At 44.0% G+C, this 24,880-nt stretch overlaps 1 protein-coding gene across 2 annotated transcripts in view; it reads right to left on the reverse strand.

Annotated features, from left to right (window-relative positions):
* Positions 1–24,880, reverse strand: part of EPS15 (epidermal growth factor receptor pathway substrate 15) — a 916,228-nt gene that overhangs the window by 613,975 nt on the left and 277,373 nt on the right. For both annotated transcript variants that reach the window (XM_086952422.1, XM_086952423.1), the window contains exon 3: positions 1,624–1,713. In XM_086952422.1, coding sequence (XP_086808548.1) covers positions 1,624–1,713 — 90 coding nt within the window. The remainder of the gene's footprint in view (positions 1–1,623; positions 1,714–24,880) is intronic.

Consider the following 24,880-nt stretch of genomic DNA (forward strand, 5'->3'; position numbering starts at 1 on the left):
CTCGACTGGGCCCCTTGGGCGGAGTGCTGACCTTCGCCTTTGGCTTGGACAGTGTATGCGGTGCGGGGGGCAGAGGTACCCACGGGTTGACGTGATGGAATCGAGTTGTCCGAGTCCTCAGCCTCTGATACGATCTGGAGATCCGGCAAATCTTCTTCCGGAACAAGCGGAACCTCGTAGTCGAAGATATTCTCCGGTGCTTGGGCTGATCTCCTCATCTCGTGTCGACGTGCCCTCCGATCCCGGATGGTCTTCGATCGGAAGGACGCACAGGCTGTGCAGGTCGACTCGTTGTGATCCGGCGATAGACAGAGGTTGCAAACCTTGTGATGATCGCTAAGCGGGAATTTTGCCTGGCATTTCGGGCATTTCTTGAACAGAGTTCTTTCCATGTGGTGTAGGCCGCACGGTGTCGATAGGCCTAACGGCCCACTTTAATGACCGGAATCGAAGTTATGTCATCGAAAAGCTTTGTCTTCAATATCGAAGGTAGTTTCTTGAAGTTTGAGGAAGTTTTGCGCTTCGAAGTCGCTGAAAACAATCTAAGGATGGAGCCGATGCCCATGCGCAGTATTGTCCAAGGGAGGAGTCACCTATATCGTGACTACAAAGACTTCTCCAAGAAGACAACAACCTGCAATCATCCGAGCCCAACACCAGGTGGCGATCTAATCATAGTGTACGATCTGCAGCTCATATGCCTCGAACCGGGATTTCCCCATCCATTTATCCACTAAAGAGAACATTGAACATGAATGGATTTAAGAAATTTCTTGCAGCAAATACTAGAATTTTGAACATGAAGGCAATATACTACAAGCTAGAGGGAAATGACAACGATAGGAAAAAACATAGAAGCATCGATGATTGCATTAGTGACAATTAATCAAGAAATAATCAAATGCCTTGTGAAAACATTTTAATAATGGAGCAGTGTGAGTAACAGAAACTGCTTCAAATGCACTGTCAAAGCAGTGCAGCAAAAATAGAGCAGATATAGAAAAGAAGAAAGTCCAGCTTCCCAGAAAGTGCTGAAAGTAAAAGCAAAACAGTTCAGTGACCTGAAGCAGTGAAAGCATCCAAGTTATTCAATCAAAAGGATGGCAAGAGGCTACACTCCGGCGGAGGGATGAACACAAAAAGAAGGAAGGCCATCAAATAAGAAGCAAGCAAATGAGTGACAAGAAAGCCAATACATGATAAGCAATGGCCTGAATCAAAGCCAATAGTAAGTATTGGTATTCTATACAGTGAGTCTTTTGACAACAGGTAGCTATAAGCGGTCTGCTGAGGAGACCCTCAACCAGAGTCCACTTTTCCTTATGTGGACTCCTCTCACTGCTGCTCCAACTGAAGCAACTTTGCATTGGGAAGACTCCATACATCATGTTTAACAGCTACAATCGAGTCCTAACCTGTCCACCAAGATAGAACATGGACTCAGAACGATAATGTATATAAAGTTCCACCTGAAAACAGTAGTGACCCTAATAGTAACGGTGCAACAAAAGGCTGCTCAATTTAGGGAACAATAATGCAGGAGGACGCTACTCGCTTACTGTACTCCATTATTCACCACCACAATACAAACAGTGCAAATACAAACAGATGATTGTTGCTTACCTTTCCTAAAATAAGGTCAGTCAGTCCAGATCGCTTCAAGAAAAGAGCCGCATCGGAAGCCAACACCTTCCCAGTGTTATTTGATTCAACCTGCAAAAGATTCAAAGATGAGCAAGTCTTCCAAAGTATTTGTGTTCCAGGATCATTCAAGTCTGCATTGGACTCCTGCACATTTTATGACAGTTCTCTATTGACATTGAATTTCCCTTGAGGGCTTCACACAGTATGTATATATATTAGGCTGATGCCATTAAATGATGCTAAGTTTCGTAAACAGAAAGTTAACTATGCTCCTAAAAAAAGACGAGCTGACCAATAAGAAAAACATGGTCTTCAGAAATAGATTGAAGAGGTTGTGTCAAAATCAAATACTGTGGAAGGATATGCATATAAACAGGCATTCACCAAGCCTATGTGTCCGGCTTTAAATTTGTATATTGAAACTTGCATACTGTCCATTAATGTAAGAAGCCACCAGTGCTTAGTTTGAGCCAGTGGTTTCTGGTGCTCAGCACCACCACTTAATTGCCAGAACCTGCACTGACAGCTGCCACGTGGAGGTGCAGTTTGTGTAATTTGAAGAAGAGCAGAAAACACTGGTTTGTTAATTCAATATACATTTAAAACAACAAATACCTGCCACCCAATCCATTCTTAGGGTTTTGGCTGCCTCAAACACAATTCGGACTGTTTGAGGCAGCCAGAGCCTAAAGAATTGCTTGGATGGAGGCCACACACACAGAATGATGCATGCTGTAACGGTTATATTAAAACTCAGCTTGCGTCAAGTGTTTTACTGTTACTTGTCATGAGAAATGCAGAAAAAGCAGCAGAAATAGCAGAACAGGCTAGGTTTTTCTGTCGGGTCTCGCACCCAAAATGGGGGTCAGAACCAGTGGTAGCCAGCTGCTGATACCAACAAAGGCTCGGGGTAGCCAACAAGTGTGGTAGGCCTTCGAAGCTCCCACTTCCAATACACAGTCCATCCTGGGGGAAGAGGCACCTCTGCCTAGGATGTGCTTTATTTCCAGACCCAGAGAGCAGAGGGCTTTTTACCCAAGAGTCCAGAAACCTATCTGGCGTGGGTTATATATGCTGGGAAGTTTGATACCAACCTTCTTAGATTTCAGTGAAGCCATCATAGAGCTGTGGAGTTTGTGTTGACTAACTGCCAGCTCATGCATTCAAAATGGCTTCACTAAACTTGCAAAGTCCGTGAATGGCACAGACACTATAGGAGCATATTGCTCTTACAGCTATGCCCTCACCTGGGTGGGTATGGTGCACCCTGCCTTTAGGGCTGTATGGCCTACTAGAGGGGTGACTTACCTATGCCACAGACAGTGTTTGTGGGCATGGCATACAGGAATGTGTGTCATGATTAATCTTTGGTTTGGTCTGCACCAAAACACCCAGTCTACATTGCAGGGTGGGGGTGTTATGGTGATGGGTCTCTGAGGGTTGCATAATAAATGCTGAAGACCTCAGAGGCCCTCTCTGGTCACCAGGCACTTGGTACAGGGGCATCATTTACAAGGGACTTACATGTGGCCATAGGTGTACAAATAGTGGGTACACAGATACAGTTCTAGGAAAACACACATGTGCTGGGGTCTGGTTAGCAGCATCAGGCATCTGGCAAAAAGTTAGGGGCAACCATGAAAAAAGGGGCACTTTCCTACATAAGGGCTTTATCCAGTGGGCGATTTCAGTTATATTGCATTGAACTAGCTCCGCATACTGGGTGTCTTGTCCGTAGTAAAGGACATTGATGTTATGAGAGCAGATTATGCAGGCTCGAGTGATCATGTATCCTTTATAGAGGGCTGGGCTCAGAGAGGATCCTTGCAGAACTCTGCAGATGAGGCTGCAGGTGTTCAAGGTGTACAGTGACAGCTGACTGAGTCCTTCCAGTCAGGAAGTAGCAAATTCATCAGAGTGCATGTTCTTGGATTCTGATGCTGTGTAGGTGTTGGATGAGGATGGGCTGGGCTAGGAGATCATCTCAAACTCTGCATAGAGGTCCGGGAGGAAGAGGGCCGCCGTATCTCCTCTGTCCAGAGTCATACAGATGTCATCTGTGGAGGAGATGAGGGCAGTGTTTGTGCTGTGGTTGAGTCTGAAACCAGACTGTACAAACACAGGCAGTCCTAGACCGCGTTCAGCCTGGTAGTCCACATTAGCGAGGTACAGCTTAATTCCTATCGCATATAGAGTGTGAAACCCACAGTGGACTAACTATTTGGGTCGTTCAGAAAGCAAAAAAGAAAGGTGTTGGAATGACTGAATTTTTATAAATATATATTCACTATGGCCCCCCCTTTTACCTCGAAATGAATAAAGAGACATAAAGATATATATATATATATATATATATATATGCATCTCCAACCCCTTCTCCCAAAATAAGAATAATAAGTACAAAATAGATAGACCTCTTAATGTACCATATATATATAACCAATAACTGGATGTGACTATCCAATAGGGAACTGAATAAACACCATACCATCTCCCTACCCTATTATAGATTCAGATTATTGTTTTAGGCTAAAAGATAATAATAGCGTGGATAAAAATATTTTAGTCAAGATAATAGAAATGCCTCTCATTTATAGATAAGGATGGGTCGTCTGCCTTAAGTAAGAACGATCCTCTTATCATTAATGATAAACATTTAAATATAGTTAGGCAGATAGAAACTACAACTGCCGGTTTTCATCTTCATGCAGTTAACGCAACTGGAAAGAGCTACACTGGCCTTCCGTGTCTGTTCTCTAACCAGTTATCACACGAAAAGAGTAGTCTTTTCTCTCTCTTTTCTTCACCAAGACGAAGTCCACAGGTGAAGGCGTTCCATCCCAATTATCACTGCTATTTAAGCCTGACGAAACTCAATCATTCTTCACTCACGAAACCTACAATCAAGTCGCACCGTTTTCGCCGTCCCGCCGCCGGACATTTGGAGCTCTGCCAAATATCTTCAGGTAAGAAGTTCCCCTGCGTGCGGTAAATAGAGTAGAGTTTTTACCTTTAAGTTCTCACTTTCTCTACCTCCCTTATGCATTTAATTATCCTTATACCAGTTACTATTATGCTTTGCAGGCAGGGAGACCTTTTAAACCATTCACATAAAGAGCTCTGCCGAAAATCTCGGGTAAGATGCCTCGTCTTTTGCATATCTTAAATAGACGAAAATAAGAAATCTGTCTGTTATATGCTCAATACTTGTTATATTTCCCCTCTTCTTTTTTATCACGCCCTACAGGCAGGGAGATCTTTTAAACAAATCGCCATTTATTTTACTGTTCACAATTTTTGGAACGCCTTTCTTAAAACCCTAAGGTAAGCATGCAATTTGCCAAGAGTGTACTAGTTTAATGCTAAATGAACTTAGACAGACGCTATAAACAGAATACCAGCCTCCCCCAGTGATATATAAATATAAATTGCAGCAGTTAAACCCATGAGAAAACAATAAATCCTTGATTATTTTTAACTATGAAGCCCATAATTGGGACACTATTGATACGCGAGGAGAAATAACTTCTGAAATAATAAAACAAGAATGCCAAAGGGGATTGTAAATATCTTCGAGTTACTGAGCGAGCTATCCATATAAAGGTGACACTAGTTAAAGAGAGTAGCATTAATCAGCAAATTCAATAAAACCAAGTAAACAAAAGATATTACTATCCTCTCTCTTTACCTCTGAAATAGATATACCAGTTATACAGAAAAAGACGATATCAACCCATCAAAAAATAATTAACTTATGACAAGTCTCCGGCTGGCGGGAATTATATTGAAAAGCTGCATCGAATCAGGTAAATAAAAATGAGCCAGATAATTATATAATTATTAAAGGCCAGAAACAAAATATAGATTAACCTAAAAGAGATGTCATCCTCCTCTCTCTAAAGGATTCACAATTTATCATTAACTTAGAAAATACCCGGGCATCAAACCAATTCTCTATCAAATTTCCGGTGTATTTTCATCTTTCGCCTGTAAGTATTTCTGCAAGACAACTGTCTAATTTTAGAAAATTGATTAAAACTCAGTACTAATACGAGCAGTTGAGAATTAGTGCTAAGAAGAGCAGTTGAGAATCAGTGCTAAGAAGGAGTTAAAAACGTTTTTTTATCCATCCTAAATATATATCCATATATATATACCAAGAGACCAATATATATTTAGAAGACCACTACCTGAATTGTGTTTTGTGTAATGGTTCACTTGTTTTGTTTTTCACAAAAACCTGGTTTTGAAAGACAGAGAATCAATTCATGTGTATCAGTCACTCCGAACTTCTCATCCAAATGATAATACCTTAGATAATGCAAGGAAATGAAAAGAAGGATTTATACAAGTAATTCTTAATTAGAAATAGGACAATTTGGCTACTATGTTATGATTTAGGATATTATGTTTTCTTTTTTAATGTAATCATGTATAATTAATGCCCCTTTTATATGTATCTTTTTAAAGGTTGTGTGGCTACTCCAGAAGAAGGCGCTAGTTCGCCGAAACGCGCGTAGAGACTCATTCTGCCACTTATAATAATTGGTTTTATTCTTTTAAAACTTGTTTACATAAAACGTTATAAATGTATACATTTTATTGATACTGTATGATTCCAATTGTGTTTGTCTTCCTCATATTTACGCTATTTGTTTTTTTATATGTTCTGAAATTTAAAATAAAACATGTACTTTCATAATAATGTGTAGCCAATTGTCCTTATGTATACTACATTGTTAAACATTAGTTGCCTAGGTTGTTTTTTGTCATAAATTTTGCTTTCCCTGACCTAGGAACTACTGTATCCATACCTTCAGGGGGTCCTTGTTAAATACACGCCGGAATGACTGAATTAGTCAATAGGTGAACAAAAACCCAAGCAACCCCAGCGCAGGTTTGGCCTCGTTAGTCATCCTTAATGTGGCGCAGACTGACATTTATGGAACAGAAAGCTCAGGGCCAACGTCTGGCTTACTCTCCCCACTTGCGGGGACTCGCACAGACAGCAACTTGGCGGAATGTCTGAATCAATCTCACCTATTGGTAATTATTTCAGGGTTTAACCTTCCTACAAACCGAGGTAACATATGCAATGCTGCTTTTCAGTCTTGGTTTTATATTTAGGATATTTGTCCAGGAAGCTGCTGCTATTACTACTCTAATCTGTGTATTCAGTTATGCATTTAATTGTATTCAAAGTATTTATTACCAGAACTGGATCACTATTAAATAAAGTGCTTTGATGCTACGTTGTCTAGTTCAAATAAAACATGTAAAATGCCATTGCAGGATTAAACAAATTTCCTTTGTCAACCAGGAATAATCTTTTTTTCAGTAATCAAATATCGAAAACAATCCAGACTACATAGAGCCTTATGTTTGGGGCATAAAAGTATTGTCATGGAAAGATGTTGCTGATGAATGTTGAAATGCCCAGTGATTTAAGAGTTGTTTATATACTGAGGATTTAATATATTCCAAGACTTCTGATGTTAAAATCCGCCATGCAATGCACACACAAAATAATGTTAACTTGTGAAAACAAATCATTCAAGTGAAATCCAGTACAACAACCCGAATCTGTAAGTTGAAATAGGTTTACCGAAGGTCTTTGACAAAAACGACCTCAAAAGGTAGTAATGTATCTTTTAATACTGAATTGAATGTCAGTATCTGAGTCTTTAGTTTGGTTAACAGGCTCCTGAAATTAATATGTTAATGATCTTATTACAAACATATGCTTAATACTATCTATTTGAATAGGCATCACGATGTTGTGGAGTAATGATTGTAAAATAAGTTTAATTTATTCATGATAAAAATATACTACAAAAACATTATTTAAAACACATCGAGGACTACAAAATTTGAATAGACCAATATTTCGGGTTGAGCACATTGTAATCCTCAAACAAAGTTAAGGGGCGGTGACGGCGAAACTATAAAAAGGCCTCCTAATGGAAATGGCTTGTTGAAATCCCTTCAACAGATTAATAAACTAAAGGCAAGAAATAGAAGGTATGACATTGCGATGTTTCTTTTAAGGAGAATGTCAGTAACAAATCTGGGCGAATGTACTGTTTGTTTGCTTCTCGGTAGTTAGATTTACACTAGAAAAGTTTTAACACTTGTATAATGCAATAATCAGTCTTTTTACTGATTGTGCACGCATATTCAGCTCTTTAATATCAGGTGGGCTTTTTCTAACTCCTGATCTGTGGAAATCTTTAATTTATCAGGTGTCTATCAGAAATGAATTTCATTTTTTCACAACATTACTCTACAGTTTTGAAAATATATTTCAAGTGCAGACTGAATACATAATATTGTACATTCCCAGAAGAAGCATCTACGGTGCCGGAAAACTGAAGTGCCAGTACATTCTTGGTGTATGCCCAAAATGGCTGCATTTTATGCAACTTCATAAATTCAAAAGTTCAAAGATGGGGCTATAAACATTTTATTTGGCGGGGAGTAGAATCGCTCCTTTTAAAACAGTACAGATGAAAGCATGATCGGTTATTAATTTTGTTCGAAATATTACTGTTGTACAGTAGCTTCATAACTGTCCATCCTCATAAAAAGAATGAAACCATTACATATTAAAATGTTAGAGAAAAAAAACTCCTAAATGACCCAAAATATATATAAGTAATATTATTTAAGTCTATAGATTGTTAGCTATCCTATTTATTTTCTTGTAAGCGTTAATCACAAACTAAACCAATGCTTTGTTTTGTGCTACATAACATCACATATTCAACACATATTTCGCACCGCTAGGGCGCTTTTTTAAGGCGTACGAATATAGCAGAAAAAAAGATATGTGCACTAGATATCAATCAGAATATTAATTATAATGACGGGAATGGGCGCAATTGCATACTTGGAGATGCCAATGTGGGATTAATTTTGATGCAATAAGACGATAGAAAAATAGTAAAGAAAAAATACAGTATGTTTATTGTATAAACTTGATGAAGGTGGCTTGAGAGGCATTGCCCTTACGTTGATTAAGTCATTTCTTACCAGCAGATCTCCACAAGTAATGTCCTCATTCTTTCCAGACTCAAACTCTGTTACCTACGGCGTCCCTCAGCGCTCTGCTCTAGCTCTGTTTCGGTTTAATTTGCATTTACGCCTCCTTGCATCACATCTACACCACAAGGTGCTAGACTTTATTTATATGCAGATGGAACCCAGTTGTTTTTTGCTCTTCCTCATTTGGCCAATGCAAAAAGAAAGGGACCCCCTCTAAAGGAACAAGTATCGGTCAGGGAGAAGAGAGGAAAAGTATCAGAAAAAAATAATAGTCTCTCTCACGACCAAAATACTTCTACAGTGGAATTAATTCAAATACATATTGTGAGCACCGAAACCAAATTATTAACCCACTAAACAAAATAATTTAAAAAATTATTCATTTCCTTTATCAAATGTATTTTCATAAATATACATATCTTTAGATACTTTAACATTTTCAACATAGATAATATATTCATAAATAATCACAAATAGAGAGAATACATTCAATCAAATAAACCCAGGAAGAGAAAACCAATACAAAATCACAACAACCCATTCAAACCCAACACGCACAAATCCAGACAAACCTTCACATTCATAACATATTTGGGGAACACAACTACAGAGTGACAATGTAATTGGGAGGACCAAAGACAAAAGCTGCACAAAAGCAGGATGATCTCAGGGCAGTGGTTGATGCGTTTCGGTGGCTGAAAGCTGATAGGATGTCACCTTCATCAGGACCTGCCAGTTATAAAGCCCTAAACAGGGCCACTCCACCCGGGGGAAAAAATCCCAATAAAAGAACAGGTACAAAGCCCTCTATATTGGTACAAACTGGAGTTTCTAAGTATAATGTCGGGAAATCCAACACTTCTCAGCCTGGTACTGACACACACCGATCTCAGCACCTCGAACGACTCAACACCATGAATCGTCGCTTAGAATTGCCTGTAGAAAGTCACAAACCGCTAATCCTGGCACAATTTCTTTAGAGGAAACGTGTATACCGCCGGTCCATCACTATGAAGAGGTACTCATACGCGGGACACCAATTATCACAGAGCACTGCAATGACTGAATGTCGTCCAGTATGCCTCCTGCTCCTGAGTTTCCAAGATTTGTCTGCTTCAATATATAATCTGCTTTAAAAGTAGCCGGAGGCCCACATGAGTGACCGCACATAACGTCCTCGAGGTAGCCCGATCAGAGCTACCTCGGGTTTCCTCATTTGGCCACACTACACTCAATTGGGCAAGCTCATCCCTGGTTGGCCTCTGTCTTGCCACACTATTTTGTCGGAGGTTAACTAATTATCTGTGGTTTAACACTGCGGTGAAGGAGATTTTAGTGTTTCCTTTCTCGTGTAGTTCAAGTTCGGGAATTTGTGTAGCGCACTACTCACCCGGAGGGTTTCAAGGCGCTTGAGGGAGGGTGGGTGCATTACATATCGAATAGCCAGGTTTTTAGTTGCTTTCTTAAGGAGAGGTGGTTCTGTGTAAGTCGGAGGTGAGTGGGGAGATAATTCCAGGTCTTGGCTGCTAAGTAGGAGAAGGATCTTCCTCCCATGGTGGATCTGTGAATGCGCGGAATTGCGGCGAGGGCTTGATTGGATGATCGTAGTTGGCGGGTGGGTGTGTAGAAGGACAGTTGTGTGTTGAGGCATTCAGGTCCTAGGACGTAGAGGGCCTTGAGTGCGTGGGTGAGGAGACGGAACGTTATTCTCTTGTTGACGGGGAGCCAGTGGAGATCTTTCAGGTGACCGGAAATGTAAGCCTGACGGGGGATGTCCAGTATGATTCTGGCTGAGGCGTTTTGGATGCGTTCGAGTTTTTTCTGTAGTTTGGCTGTGGTTCCGGCGTAAAGGGTATTTCCATAATCCAATCGGCTGGTGACCAGTGCGTGGGAGACTGTCTTTCTTGTTTCGGTGGGGATCCAGCGGAAGATTTTTTTGAGCATGCGTAGGATGTTGAAGCATGAAGATGAGACGGCGTTGACTTGTCTGGTCATCGAGAGGGAGGAGTCTAGGATGAAGCCGAGGTTACGAGCGTGATCTGTAGGTATGGGTGCTGTACCCAGGGCCGGTGGCCACCATGAGTCATCCTAGGCAGAGGGGGATGATCCTAGGAAGAGGACGTCCGTTTTGTCCGAGTTTAGTTTTAGACGGCTGTTCTTCATCCATTCGGCTACTTCTTTCATTCCTTCGTGTAGATTGGTGTTGGCGGTGTTTGGGACTTTGGTAAGGGAGAGGATAAGCTGGGTGTCGTCTGCGTAGGAGATGATGTTGAGGTTGTGTTGGCGCGCGATGGATGCGAGGGGACTCATGTATACGTTGAAGAGGGTGGGGCTGAGTGAAGATCCTTGTGGTACACCACAGGTGACTTTGGTGGCCTCTGATTTGAAAGGGGGAGGCGGACTCTCTGGGTTCTTCCTGCGAGGAACGAGATGATCCAGTCCAAAGCTTTTCCTTGTATTCCGACGTTGTTGAGGCGTTGGATGAGGGTGCTGTGACATACTGTGTCGAAGGCGGCGGAGAGGTCGAGTAGGATGAGGGCAACTGTTTCTCCATTGTCCAGTAGCGTTCGGATGTCGTCTGTAGCTGCGATGAGGGCGGTTTCGGTGCTGTGTTTGGCCCGGAAGCCGGACTGTGAAGGGTCGAGGGAATTGTTGGATTCCAGGAAGGTGGCGAGTTGACTATTGACGGCTTTCTCAATGACTTTGGCAGGGAATGGGAGGAGTGAGATGGGGCGGTAGTTTTTAAGTTCAGAGGGATCTGCTGTGGGTTTCTTCAGAAGGGCGCTGAGTTCGGCATGTTTCCAGCTTTCCGGGAAGGTAGCGGAGTTGAAGGAACAGTTGATTATATCGCGGAGATGGGGTGCGATGATGGAGTCTGCTTTCTTGAATATGTGGTGGGGACATGGGTCGGTTGGTGATCCTGAGTGAATGGAGTTCATTAGGCTGATGGTGTCCTCAGTGGTGATTGGGTTCCAGGCGAAAAGGTTGTGAGAGAGTTGTTTTGGTTCGGGGGTGGGTGGAGTGGGCTGTTCATCGGACTGGTTTTCAAAGCTGTTATGTATGTCGGCGATTTTGTTGTGGAGGAAAAAGGATAAAGAGTCGCAGAGGTCTTGAGAGGGAGTGATGTCGTTGGTGCCGGCGGTGGGGTAGGTAAATTCTTTGACGATGTTGAATAGTTCCTTGCTGTTGTGGGCGTTGTTGTCGAGTTGATCCTTGAATGCAGATTTCTTGGTGGATCGGATCAATTGGTGATGTTTGCGGGTGGCGTCCTTGAAGGAGGTCTGGTTGTCAGTAGTTGGGTTTTTTTCTCCAGGTTTTCTCGTGAGTACGACATAACTTCTTGGAATTCTTAAGATCAACGTTGAACCAGGGGGCCTTTTTGCTACCTTGTTTGATCTGGTGGTTTTTCAGGGGTGCTAATTCGTCAGCGCAGTGGGCGATCCATTGTGTGAGTTTGGTGGCAGCTTGGTTTGGGTCCGCTGATATGGCAGGAGGGTTTTGGTTAAGCGATGTGAAGAGTTGGTCAGTGGTGATTTTGTTCCAATTTCTTTGGGGAAGAGGTTGTGGGGGGTTGTGGGTCATGGTCTTTTTGTAGCTGAAGTGAACGCAGTTGTGGTCCGTCCAATGGAGAGCTGTGGTGTGGTCGAAGGAGATGTGTTCGCTGGAGGTGAAGATAGGGTAGAGCGTGTGTCCGGCAAGGTGGGTGGGGGTGTCAACAAGTTGTTTGAGTCCGAGAATTGGCTAGGTTGTCCAGAAGGGTGGAAGTGTTGCTGTCGTTATTCTTTTCCAGATTGAAGTTGAGGTCTCCCAGTAGAATGTAGTTCTCGGAGGTGAGGGCATGTGGGCTGATGAAGTCAGTGATTTCTTCGCTGAATTGTGTGCGGGGTCCTGGTGGTCTGTAGATGAGGGTGCCTCTTAGTGTGCTCCTGGGGTCGGTGTGGATCTGGAAGTGGAGGTGTTCGGCGGTCATGAGGTTATCGTCGGAGCTGGTCAAGATTCTGATGGTATTCTTATGGACGATGGCGATGCCTCCTCCTGTTTGGTTGGTGCGGTCTTTTCGGATGATTTTGTATGTGTCCGGGATGGCTATGGCGATGTCGGGTGCTGATGAGGCGTTCATCCAGGTTTCTGTAAGGAAGGCGACGTCCGGCGATGTAGTGTCGAGTAGGTCCCAGAGTTCCGTGGCATGTCTGTGGATCGAGCGGGTGTTCAGCAGGATGCACTTCAGGTGGTTGGAGTTGGAGCTGTGTTTGGAGTTAATGGATTTGGTGTGGGTCCTTGTGCAGGCGGACTTGCATGAGTGGCAGGCGAATGGACCATGGGTGTGTCCTGGGGCAGCTTCGCAGCATTGTGGTGTGCGTCCGGGGTTAAGGGCAAAGAGGGTAGCGGCGTCGTACGTAATGCGGGAGGAGTGGGTTTTGCGAGGACCAGGGGGTCTGCCGCTGTGCGCGGTCCAGGCGCGGACGGGCGTAGACAAGCTTACCTTTGGGGCGCATGGGGCGCGACCGCTGCGCGTGAACGCTGGAAGTGAAGGCATCTGTCATATGTGGATAGTGGAGGGGGGGAGGGGCGAGGGAGGGGCAGCTGGGAGGCTGGCCGGGCAGGGAGTCCCAGCAACAAACAAGCAACAAAATGGCTGCAAGCCAAACGCCAAACACGATTGGGGCACACAGAGAATAAGCGCGACGGAAACGCTAGTGGCGCCGGCACAGTCAGGCAAAGATGAACGTTACAGGCACATTAAATATCTGTGGCAATGCAAATCTAGTCAAAGCGCCCTATCGTACTATAGCGCAAATATGCAAATATACGAGGCGATCAGGCACTAGGGATGTTTGGCAGCAATGCGAGCAAGCACCCAGCAAATGGGAGGTATAGCGCTACGATACCACGAGCGCCGATCACCAGGGAGCAGAGAGGAGCGACCGCTTCAGAGCTGATAACCGCTTCACAGTTATCAGCTCCCACACCAGCCACAACAGTATCCAACCTAGAGTTATTTTTTCTGGACAATGCCATGTTCTTGGAACCACCTATGACCAAATATGCTTCTTCCATCAGTGAATCTTAAAAAAGATCTTGCCTGGGGGGGTGGCCAGGCAAGATGGCTGGGTGGAGGTTAATTACCTTGGCTCCGGAGCCCTTTAGCTGTTCTGTGGGCTCCACGAGGCAAAGATCAGCCAAAACACAGCTGTAGGGAGTGTGAAGCCCTGCAGTGACTGTTCCGAAATTTAGATTTTAAGGGTACAAGCAAATTGAGGACTGCAAGCAGGAGACGACAGGGAAAAGAGAAAGAAGCAATGCGACTCTCAAAATGATGTCGCCGACCGCAGAAGCGAGAGCTCCCCGGCTGAGCTGAAGGGGATTGCTTAGACCGCTGCGGCAAACGAGTCCAACTCCTCTGAGTCAATGCAGGAAGTGCAGCCTATCCGCGTGAAAACTGTGGCCCGTGATTCTATGTGAACTGCCTGGTGGCAGAGAAATTGTTGGGGGAGATCGGCCGTGGCATGCCCAACCTTAAAATGGCGGCAGCCGCTGACTCAACTAGACTTGGAGGCACTGTGAGAGAGAGGCCCCGATAAGCGATGCCAATAAGCTTCCCGCAGGGAGTCAGAGGAGCCAGCAGAGGGTGAGCAGCAGCTCAGGGAGCCACGATCCCTGAAAAGTAAACCCTGGAGACAGATGGGACCAGAGCACTCTGCTAAGGAGATGAAGAAAGAAACACCTATATAGCACTGGTGAGGAGTTCGCCTACGCTTCTTTTCGAGGTGAGGAAGTGGTTCCAGGGATCAGTAGGCTGGCGCAGCAGGACGACACATCACCTGGGGAGCCTGACAATAATTGGCGAAAGCGGCCCACTCACAAAGAGAGGGGGAGGTTAGTCCGCATCTATGCCACCAAAAAAAGGGACAGCTAAGGTTTCCAGTTACTTCACCCCCTCCGAGAAAAACCAGACGGAGGATCAAGGCGGAGATACCACCAACAAGTCACTTACTAAGGACGATCTTATAGCATCCATAAGGGAATTAAAAGTGGAGCTCTGCTCAGAGATTAAGGTGGATATTAAATCCTCCATGGATCAACTTAAAGTAGACCTATCTGAGCGAATGACCGCGCTCCAACAGGACCTAGACTCTGGAGGTACACAAGTACAAGTTGAATATCAGGCTGAAGAGCTGGATAAAAGAACAACGGCCACCAAGGATAAAATGAAAAACCTCCACACGCAGCTGTAATTAGCCCTGCTAAAGACAGAAGATTCGGAAGACCGATCAAGAAGAGATAACATCAGAATTAAGGACTTAAAGGAAGGGGCGGAAGGCCAGACTTGGAAGCTTTTACAGAAGGTCTCTTTGGGAACAAGTCAGGTGAAAATCAAGATTAAAAGGGCACACTGTGTGGGAATCCAGCTGGCAGGGGGGATTGGTGTCGTTACAACGCAGGCTATTACAACGCCTGCTGTTACAACGCGGTTTTTACATCGCATACCACTACAACGCATAGTGCTTTTAAGCGCTGGATAGTAATTTATTTAATTTACTATTCCAACTCCAGTCCCCGTGGATAGTAGGGAAGGTGTTGGATAGTAAATTAAATATATTCCCTATCCTAGAGCGCCCCCCAGCGCAATGCGTTGTAATGGTTTGCGTTGTAATGGTTGCGTTGTAATGGTAGTGCGTTGTAATAAATGCGTTGTAAGTGTTGTTTCCCGGCAGGGGAGGGTTAAATTCCATTCCTTTCAAGTAAAGAAAGCAATCTTGCAAGCAGCCAGAAAAAAGAGGATATCCTTCCAGGGCTTTCAAGCAGCCTTTATCAACACCTGGCACCCTCTACACTACTACTAAGACAGCAATTCAGACCCATCATAGCGAAGTTAAGATCAGAAAATACTAAATATAAATCGACATATCCCTTCGGTCTGGCCTTCGAGCTCAACAACAAAATGAAACGCATCACGGACCCTGAGGAGGGATTAAGACTCCTGGGACTTTCCCCTACTGCAGAGGAGCACAGCGGTGGCGCTTCGAGAGGGAAAAAAGCAGTAGACCGTCCCAGTGGAACGTGAACTCCAGGGGCTGTCACTCTAAGTATTAGATTTTAATTCAAGATGGGAAACTTTGCCACAAAGGGAAAAAGATCAGCCGGGAAACCAGGAAGCATCATATCATTGACGAGTGATCATTTGCATCTACTCCCACACCATACAAACATATAATATGTTATGGTACCGATACCCTATAAGAGAGGCAGCTGGGGCTAGGGACACTTGCCGGGTGCCCTACATCACAAACCCTACCTTCAAAGATGCTTTGGCTGGGGGTGCACACACTGCCCAGCGCAGGTTTTGTTTGAACAGTTGTTTTCAATGTTTGGGAGAGGGGAGATTTACGGGGGGAGGGGATGGATACTTAAGAGGTAATAGACACGCAAAGTCACTGGTCCAAAGAGAATTTCTGAGAGTCGAGAGGCCAATGATATATCCTTCAATAGAAGTAATGGGAGGGAGAGAGGAATTCACGCAACGGGTCCCGCTAACAAGGGTTGGGTTTAGAATAGTATCATGCTGATTTCAATAGCTTCATGGAACATAAAAGTTCTGAACTCCCCACTGAAAAGGCATAAAGTTTGGAAGTTGCGGGTTCTGTGGAGGGTTTTGACGTGTACAGGAAGTGTGGCGCCTTAACTGGTAGCAGTGTGTGTTAGGTAAAAAACAACAATAATGAAGACTGTGCAGCAAGGTCAGAGGAGACCCCGAAACCTCTGCAGCGAGTGGCCAGGGCCCACTCGGTAATTATGAAAAGAATCCTGTGCACACGTTAAGAGAGGTGTATACATGTATCATGCTTAATCAAAAGAACACAATAGGTAGTAAATGAAACACGATAGAAAGTCATTTTGTTCTTCAAAAAGATGGTATTTGACCTTCCTTTGGTGAAAGGTAACTTCAAAAGCAAATGACCAGCCGACACGTGTTTCGTCAAGCTGGCAAGGAGCCCGTGACTCTTCAGGGCTGTAAGCACAAATGGAGTAACGGTCCATATAGCCGGTGATGTTTCCGACCCGGCGTCTGGGTTGAAAGAATCAGCAATAGTGAGTCACTGAGGACTCAGAGACGGGCGGGTACATCCGTCTCAAACCAGCTAATGCCTGGGATATAGCAGAGAGACGGGTCCTGTCTTCCTAAGGGGCTGGAACTACCTATTGTATCATGCTTAATCAAAAAAACATGTATACACCTCGCTTAACGTGTGCACAGGATTCTTGTCAAAGTTTGGAAGTATCTGACAGATCACAACTTTGAGTTGGTGGCCCTTCAGGAAACACACCTAAAGCAAGTGGAGGAGCTCCCGTTGCAACAAAAAAGTTATGCACTGATCAATAGGTCTTCTGCTAGCACAAAACATAGAGGAATGGCTTTCCTATTTCACAACTCTACGAAATTTCAACCTGAAGCCATTAAATCACATCAGGAGGGTTGGATCGTTATGGTGAAGGGGAAACTGAAAGAGGGGCTATGTACGTTCATTTCGGCATATGCCCCCAACACAGGTCAACCTGCTTTCCTATCCTTCCTGCTCAATATAATAGGCGGATTTGCTGAGGGCCCGACAATACTGACGGGAGACTTTAAAATCACATGGCATGCAGAAATAGATGACACACATCCTCACAGAACACCCACAGGCAGCTTTCCTAAAGGCATTAAACATTCCACACATACACACTTGGGCTAATAGATGCATGGCCACAAATCTATACCGACACTAAAGACCACACATTTTTTCCCATGTACACCAAACATATTCGAGGCTTGCCTGCATTTGTATAAGCCAAGGGCTATTAGGGTCCCTCGAATGTGCGAAAATTCTCCTGATCTCTACATTGGACCATAGTCTAGTCACCATCTATTTATCTTGGGAGGGTGGTGCACCCAAGACATGGAGGTGGTATTTCCCAGTCTCCTTGACAAGAGATAAAATACTAAGAGATGGATTACGAGGGGTTGTTACAGAATACTTCCAACTAAACCAACTGCAGGATACCTCTCCCTTGAATACCTGGGATGCTCTCAAAGCGGACCTACGGGGAAAGTACTTGGAGCTTAACCCAACATTAAATAAACAGAGAGCCAGGGAGAGGGAAACGCTGAAGGCAGAACTGGAGGTTACTGAAAAGGAACATAAAAAGAACCCCTCGCGGACATTGCAACACAAACTGAATGCTTTAAGGGGAAAATGACAGCGATCTACTCCAATAGGAGGACCTGATGCCAATTTTAATCCACCCTGATAAATCAGGCTTCATAAAAGGCAGACAGACCCACGACAATATTCATAGGACCCTTTGATTGATAGAGAAGGTATCCTAACAAGATACTGGCAATCCTGGTGGGTCTGGATGCTGAGAAGGCCTTCGACAGGGTGGATTGGTTGTTCCTTTATCTCACACTCGAATACTTTGGTTTCGGCAAGGCGTTTATAGACATGGTTAGAGCTAATTATGTGCAGCCTCGCTCCAGAGTTCAGGTCAACTGGAACAGTTAGGCCCTTTTTCGATTAGAGAGGGGGGCGAGACAGGGTTGCCCATTCTTGCCTCTACTCTTCGCCCTAAGTATAGAACAACTACGGCTATTTTAGGTATACTTGGATATGTAAAGGAGGTCCCAGTGGGTGTAAGGAGGTTGGTGGCCATGCTACTACTCTTGGCTAAGAGAAGGATAGCTATGACCCGGGGTTAGGCCTCGTCCCCCCTTGGTTAAGGATTGGATTACAGACATAACATTTTGTCAAGAACAGCTTACAGCTTTTTGGGACATAATGCCAACAGCGTCTCGACCAAAAGACATTTGGGGCCCGTTTGTGAATTGGATTACTGCCCTAAATAATGCTGAACTGGACGATGTAAATACTGTACAGAATAACTAAATTGCTCTGGTATATCCTTTGCATATGCAAAGTATTAACCCATTTTTTCAAGTTGTCTGAGATCTCAAACTGTATTTCAAAATTGTTGGCACTGCAATATACGCGCCATGTTCACACTGTATGATTCTAGGTACCCTACACTGCCTCCCTCATGCTATTCATCAGGAATTTTTATAATGAATGTTGCATATAATATGACTTTCTTTGAACTATCTGCCAATATGGCAAGATTCTTGCTTGTCTCGGGCAAGACAAAGCTGCTGCTCGAGTATCTCCTATTAAGATAAGATGATATCTCTTGCTATTTTAATGAATTTTAAATAAGGAAATACTTTTACCTGCTTACTTGCTTATTTGCACAGTTCTTTCTGCACTCGCAACCTTGGTGGAAGCTCTGCCTCAGTCACCCAGGTCCGTCACGGCAAGTACCGGTTGAACGGAGGGTGCTAGAACGGAACACACTTCCAGGCTGGATGATTTCCGGCACTGAGCAGTCTAGTCGCTCGCTGACACATACTTATGTAAACCAATTCTAGGGTGGACGCGCAGCGGACACGCACAGCCTGTCTGCGCCCGTCCGAGCCTGGACCGGGCCAAGGGCCATGACCTCTACACAAATTGAGACAGGCCCAGAGAGGATAATGTACTCTAGCTATGAGCTGCTTACACTCAGGCCTAAATCTTGCTGTCTCATATTGATGATGCTGAAGGAAGTCAAACAATACCCAATAGGTCAGCTATCTTTTGAATTCACACAAAGCAGAAGGCTGAGTACATTTCAGACCCACCCTGTCAGGTCAAATAACAAAATTATTAAGGATGGGCTAATCAACTCTCTGTCATTAGTCAAGCACAATCTCGCCCTTACCTTCATTACTGAGACCTGAGCTGATGACGTCTCGGATGTAGATCTAGCATTAACAATTCCGGAGGGATATTTAATCATCAGGGTGGACAGAAAAGGGAAACGGGGGCTGGCTATTATCTCTAGAAATGAACTGAGGGCTAAGGGCTTGGGCCAGGGCAGTAACCCAGATTGCGAGACATTATTCTATCAGATTAACATCACTAATAACTATACGTTTAAAGGCCTTTTGTTTTACAGACCGCCTAGGGCTAAAACACCACTGACAATTGCTTAGCCCATTTCTGGAATCCAATGTGAAGGGCTCAGATTTTACTGTTCTGGGCGACTTCAACTTGCACCTAGAGAAGAGTTCAGACACAGGCACGGTAACATTGAAAGATACATTGTCCAACTTAGCCATGGAACAGATTGTCAAGCATAATACCCACGAGGCAGGGTACACACTCAATGGGATGTTTACCTCCAATAATAACAGAGATACTAGAAATCCTGCTGGTTCCCTGGTCAGACCACAAGGTAATACCATTTTCCATAAATGTGAAAAAGGACGTGATCACATCTGCCCGCCACCTAGGAGCGCCACAAACCTCGACTGGTCAAGGACAGACTCCCCTACATTAAAGGAGCAGTTCTTTCTGTCGATTCCTGAGTTGGAACCAGACAGTAACCTAGCCAAAAATCAAATTTCGAGCTGGATAAATTCCGCCATTAAGGTAGTAGTTCCTCTAAAAAAAGTTACCTTAGGAGGAAAACCCCTTCTCAACCGTGGTTCACAGACTCACTAAAGGCGCAAAAGAAAAACTGCAGAAAGGTGGAAAAGAGATGACTAACTATGACCAATGGTTGAAAGACTAATATAAAACCTCCTTGGCTATTTACAAAAAATGTATATTAGAAGAAAAAAGCAAATATTTCATACGGAAAATAAACTAGGCAAAGAATTCTAGTAAAGAACTCTTTACCACGGTGAAAAAACTAACAAAAAATAAAAATCAACAAACAGATAGTAATTAGCTCTAAATTTTGCAACAGTTTGGTCCAATTTTTTCTGGATAAAATTACCTCAGTTTAGGAGTCCTTAAATATGACAGACAAGTATTTTCCCACACTGCCAAACACAGAACTTAAAGAGGAATCGTTCCCATTGAAGCAGAACCCCTTATTTCACTTTGCCACCTTCAGTGGAACAGATTCTTCAAGTGGTTATGACATCAAAGTCCAGAGGTCTAACGGGCCCTTGCCCACCGAAGGCGATGCATCTATTTCCTGAGCTATTGAGCGAGCAATTAGGACTGCTATTTACAGAAATAGTGAAATTGGGCCGCTTCCCAGATGCATGGAAAACAGCCTCAGTGCTGCCACTTCTAAAGAAGCCAAATCTAGACCCACAGGAACTCTGGAATTATAGACCTATTGCGAGAATGCAGTTTGCCGCAGAAGTACTGGAGAAACTATTGAAAAAACAGCTGTCCCAATTCCTCTTGGAGGTAAATGCCTTTGACTACTCGCAATTTGGTTTCCGAGAGGGACATGGAGAGGAAACAGCCCAGCTCATGGCAGTAGAGGGACTCAGGAGTGTACTGGATACCAGAGGAAAGGTCACCTTGATCCTTTTGGATCTCTCTGCGGCCCTCGACACGGTAAACCATGATACACTCCTGATACGATTAGCCGAAGCCGGAGTTCATGCGGCGGCATGAACGCTGTTAGCTTTATATTTGTCTAACAGAACTTTCACAGTGGAGCTTGGAGACGCAAAATCAAAACCATTTAACTCTCTGTGTGGTGTACCCTAGGGGTCTTCTTTAAGTCCCACTTTTTTTAACTTGTAAGTGGCACCTTAAGCAGCATTAATAAGGAATTGTGGCTTCCTACCGGTCTACTATGCGGACGACACCCAAATAGTGGTATCAATTGCAAATAATGTCAAAGAGACTGCAGATACATTTAAAAACTGTATGAGGCAAATTAATCAATCGATGCAGGGTAACTGCCTTAAGTTAAACGGAGATAAAAGCGAAGTCATGCTGTTGGGGACAGACATGAAAATCTGGTCCACGGAGTGGTGGCCAGATTGTTAACTGGGGATGGGCAATCGCCTAAACTAAGTGAAAAATCTGGGAGTGATACTGGACGCTCAGTCAAACAAATTGTCAACCCCTATTTGGTACATCCTGAAAATAATAAGGAAGCTCCTGTCGTTTATCCCCCACGATTCTACGTAAAACTTATCAAGACTAGATTATGGGAACGCTCTGTATGCTGGGATACAGGTCCAACACCTAGCAAAACTGCAGCGCTTGCAAAACGCAGCAGCTAGGCTGGTGCTGGGCATTCCCAGGTCTGAGCTGATTGCACACAAATTAGGATCCCTCCACTGGCTTCCAATGGAAAAATAATATAATTTAAGTGTGTGTGTCTGGCCTATAAAGCCCTTCATGGGATGGGTTCTCAGTTTTTAAAAACTCATTTGATATTGTATGAGCCATCCAGAAGTCAGATCTAGCCAAGCAAAACTGATTTAGGTGCCAAAATACAAACAGGACAGGTCCGGGGGCGGGGGGAATAAGCTTTCTGCTGCATGCAGCTAAGGCTTGGAATCATCTCCCAAGTGCAATCAAAAATAGCCCATCTCTGCTTTCGTTCAGGAAAGAGGTAAAAACCTGGCTGTTTACCTCTGGTTAGAACTTGGTCTTAGCAGATCCCTGGTCTCTCTGCATCTACCCAGCGCCAAGACGCCCATGGGCAATCACGCGCTTTATAAATTAACAAATCAAGTCAATTTTTTTATTTTTTAAATATAGAACCACTGGCAGCACGGGTCCAGGTGGCACCAGAAATTTGGGGCATACGTTTTGGGGGAGAGGCACATAAAATATTGCTCTTGCAGATGAAGTTTTGCTTTCACTCACTACCCCTGACCACTCGCTGCGAGCCTTACAGGTTGAACTGCAGGAATTTGAAGAGGTGTCAGGCTTTAAAGTAATCGTACATCCAGAACCTCACGTTCACGGAGGAAGAAACCAGCAGTCTTCGGGACCACACCTCCCTTCAATGGGCCAAGCACACACTTAAGTACCTGGGTATTCAACTAACATCTGGACTGGAGAACTTTTTTAATGCTAACTAGCCTCCACTCTTGCTTTAAATCCAGCAGGATCTCAAACGCTGGAAGCCACTCTATCTCATGGTTGGGACGCATACACGCGATAAAAATGACCGTATTACTCTAATTTTTATATTTATTCCAGGCCCTGCAGAAAGACCTGGACAGGGATTTGTTACCTTGGCTACGTTCTCTTATTATACGATACATCTGGCAGAACGGCAGAGCTAGGCTTCCCTTCCACACATTAAGATGTTCAAGAACCAAGGGTGGGGTGGCTCTGCCAGACTTTAACCTATACTTTGAAGCCGCCCAGTTAAGAATCCTGGCAGATTGGTCCACAAGAGACTCTGATAAGCACTGGTTGCAAATACGCAGGGCAATAGTGGGGAGAAAAATTTGGAATGTGGTTTGGAAACCTAAGAAAGACAGACCACCGAACGATTACATAAGCACCCCTACACCAACCACACTTAAAGTATGGGATGAGGTATCCAGAGGGTTGGATTGGACTACGTTCCATTCCCCTTCACTCTACACTCAGATTCAATTTAAGCCGGAATTCCCCCCCGGCGCTGCACAAAGGTTCGTTCGATGCCTGGAGGGAGGGAGGATGCCTGATGCTCTCAGATTTATTTCATAACCACGACATTCTCACTTTTGACAGCTGCCAAAAGTATTTTCATGTCTCTCCTAGCGAACATTTCCACTACATTCAACGTAAACATTGGGCCCTACAGGAACAGGCCAGATAAGCAGCAACAAGAGAAGGAAGGCCAATAGAAAAATGTGTGCAACGGGTGGAATCGATGAGGGGAGTGATTCTTTATATAGCCTACTTTTCTCCACTTCACATGCACCAAGACCCCAATACATGAACACATGTGAACATATGGTAGGATGAAAGAACTCAGAAGAAGAATGGAAGCATTTATGGAGGGATATGCTAAAGTCAACCACTCCCTAGATCTGAGTGAAGCACATTAGATTTTCTTTGACTGGTACCTGTACCCAACCAAACTCAAAAAATGTTCCTAGAGACATCAGATCTGTGCTGGAGGGGATGTGGCTTCCATGGGGACTGTCGGCATATTTGGTGGGACTGTCCTATAATTAGGACATTCTGGGAGGAAATATTAGCTCACATGAAAGATATCCTTGGGTATCTTAATCACAATCTCCATGGAGGGCGCCCCGCTGGCGATAAGAGACCCAGAGCTAGAACGTCAACCAAAAGCAGATAGGGCCATAATGTGGGCATGTCTGGGGGACGCCAAAATAGTGATTGCAGTGGCATGGAAAAAAAAGGCACCAGTGCTTTCCCTAAGGCACTTGCGCCTTTGGAGACTACTCTCCGTTGAGAGGATGGCTGATATTTTTAGAAATGAATATAAAAATGTCATATATAAATGGAACCTCTTGTCGCTTCCCCTCTTGTGGCCTTCCCTTGGTGGTATGCCCTCCCTCGCTCTGTGATATGCACCTATTTCAGTTCTAGGCTGGGGGCTCTTAGATAGATAACAGACATCGGAATTTCACAGAGCGATATCAGACATATATATTAGACTCGGAGACCAGTGTACGCACCACCCAACGACCACCTCCCTTGTTGTTATTTTGTTGCTAGGGGTGGGAATGGGAGTGTAGGGAAGGGAAGAATTGGGAGGGGGGCATAAAGTTCTATGACTCACGATGCCTAAAGTATAAGAATAACAGGGTTGATCACCAACATTGGCTAACTATCTCGACCCTCTCAAATGAGGAATCTGTACCCTCAATAGCGTGTTTAAGAGTCATGGGGAGTGTTGCTTCGTTTTTAGATCTGATGTACAGCCACCGGTATATTTTGTCCATGTCTAATACAAAGAATTTTGACCAAAAAAAAAAAGATTTTGCCTTGTATTCAGATGGTAAACGTGTTGGTACAATCTAGTCTGGGGTACATTAATGGGATTTTTCGTGCCGCACTTGAAAAACTTCTCCATCTCCTTCAACTTATTCAGAAAGCCACTGCCTGCCTAGTAAGGAATACACACAGGTGCTCTACTATTACCCCGGTATTAAATCCTCACATTGGCTGCCTGTTAAATTTAAGATCATCTTAATATGAGATTAATTTTTATATGATAAATTGTATAACAATCCATTCACTAATGAAAATTCCTTTGCGTGTCTTGGTATCTCCAAGAGTTTTGTTTTTGTTCAACGTAAGGTCTGACAGGAAGGCTAACTGGTATTTTGTGAAGGCACTGACATGGCATACTTTTTCCCTTTGTACACTAGCAAAAACAT

The sequence above is a fragment of the Lissotriton vulgaris genome, chromosome 1_1, assembly GCF_964263255.1.
Source record: "Lissotriton vulgaris chromosome 1_1, aLisVul1.2, whole genome shotgun sequence".
NCBI classification, from domain to species: Eukaryota; Metazoa; Chordata; class Amphibia; order Caudata; family Salamandridae; genus Lissotriton; species Lissotriton vulgaris.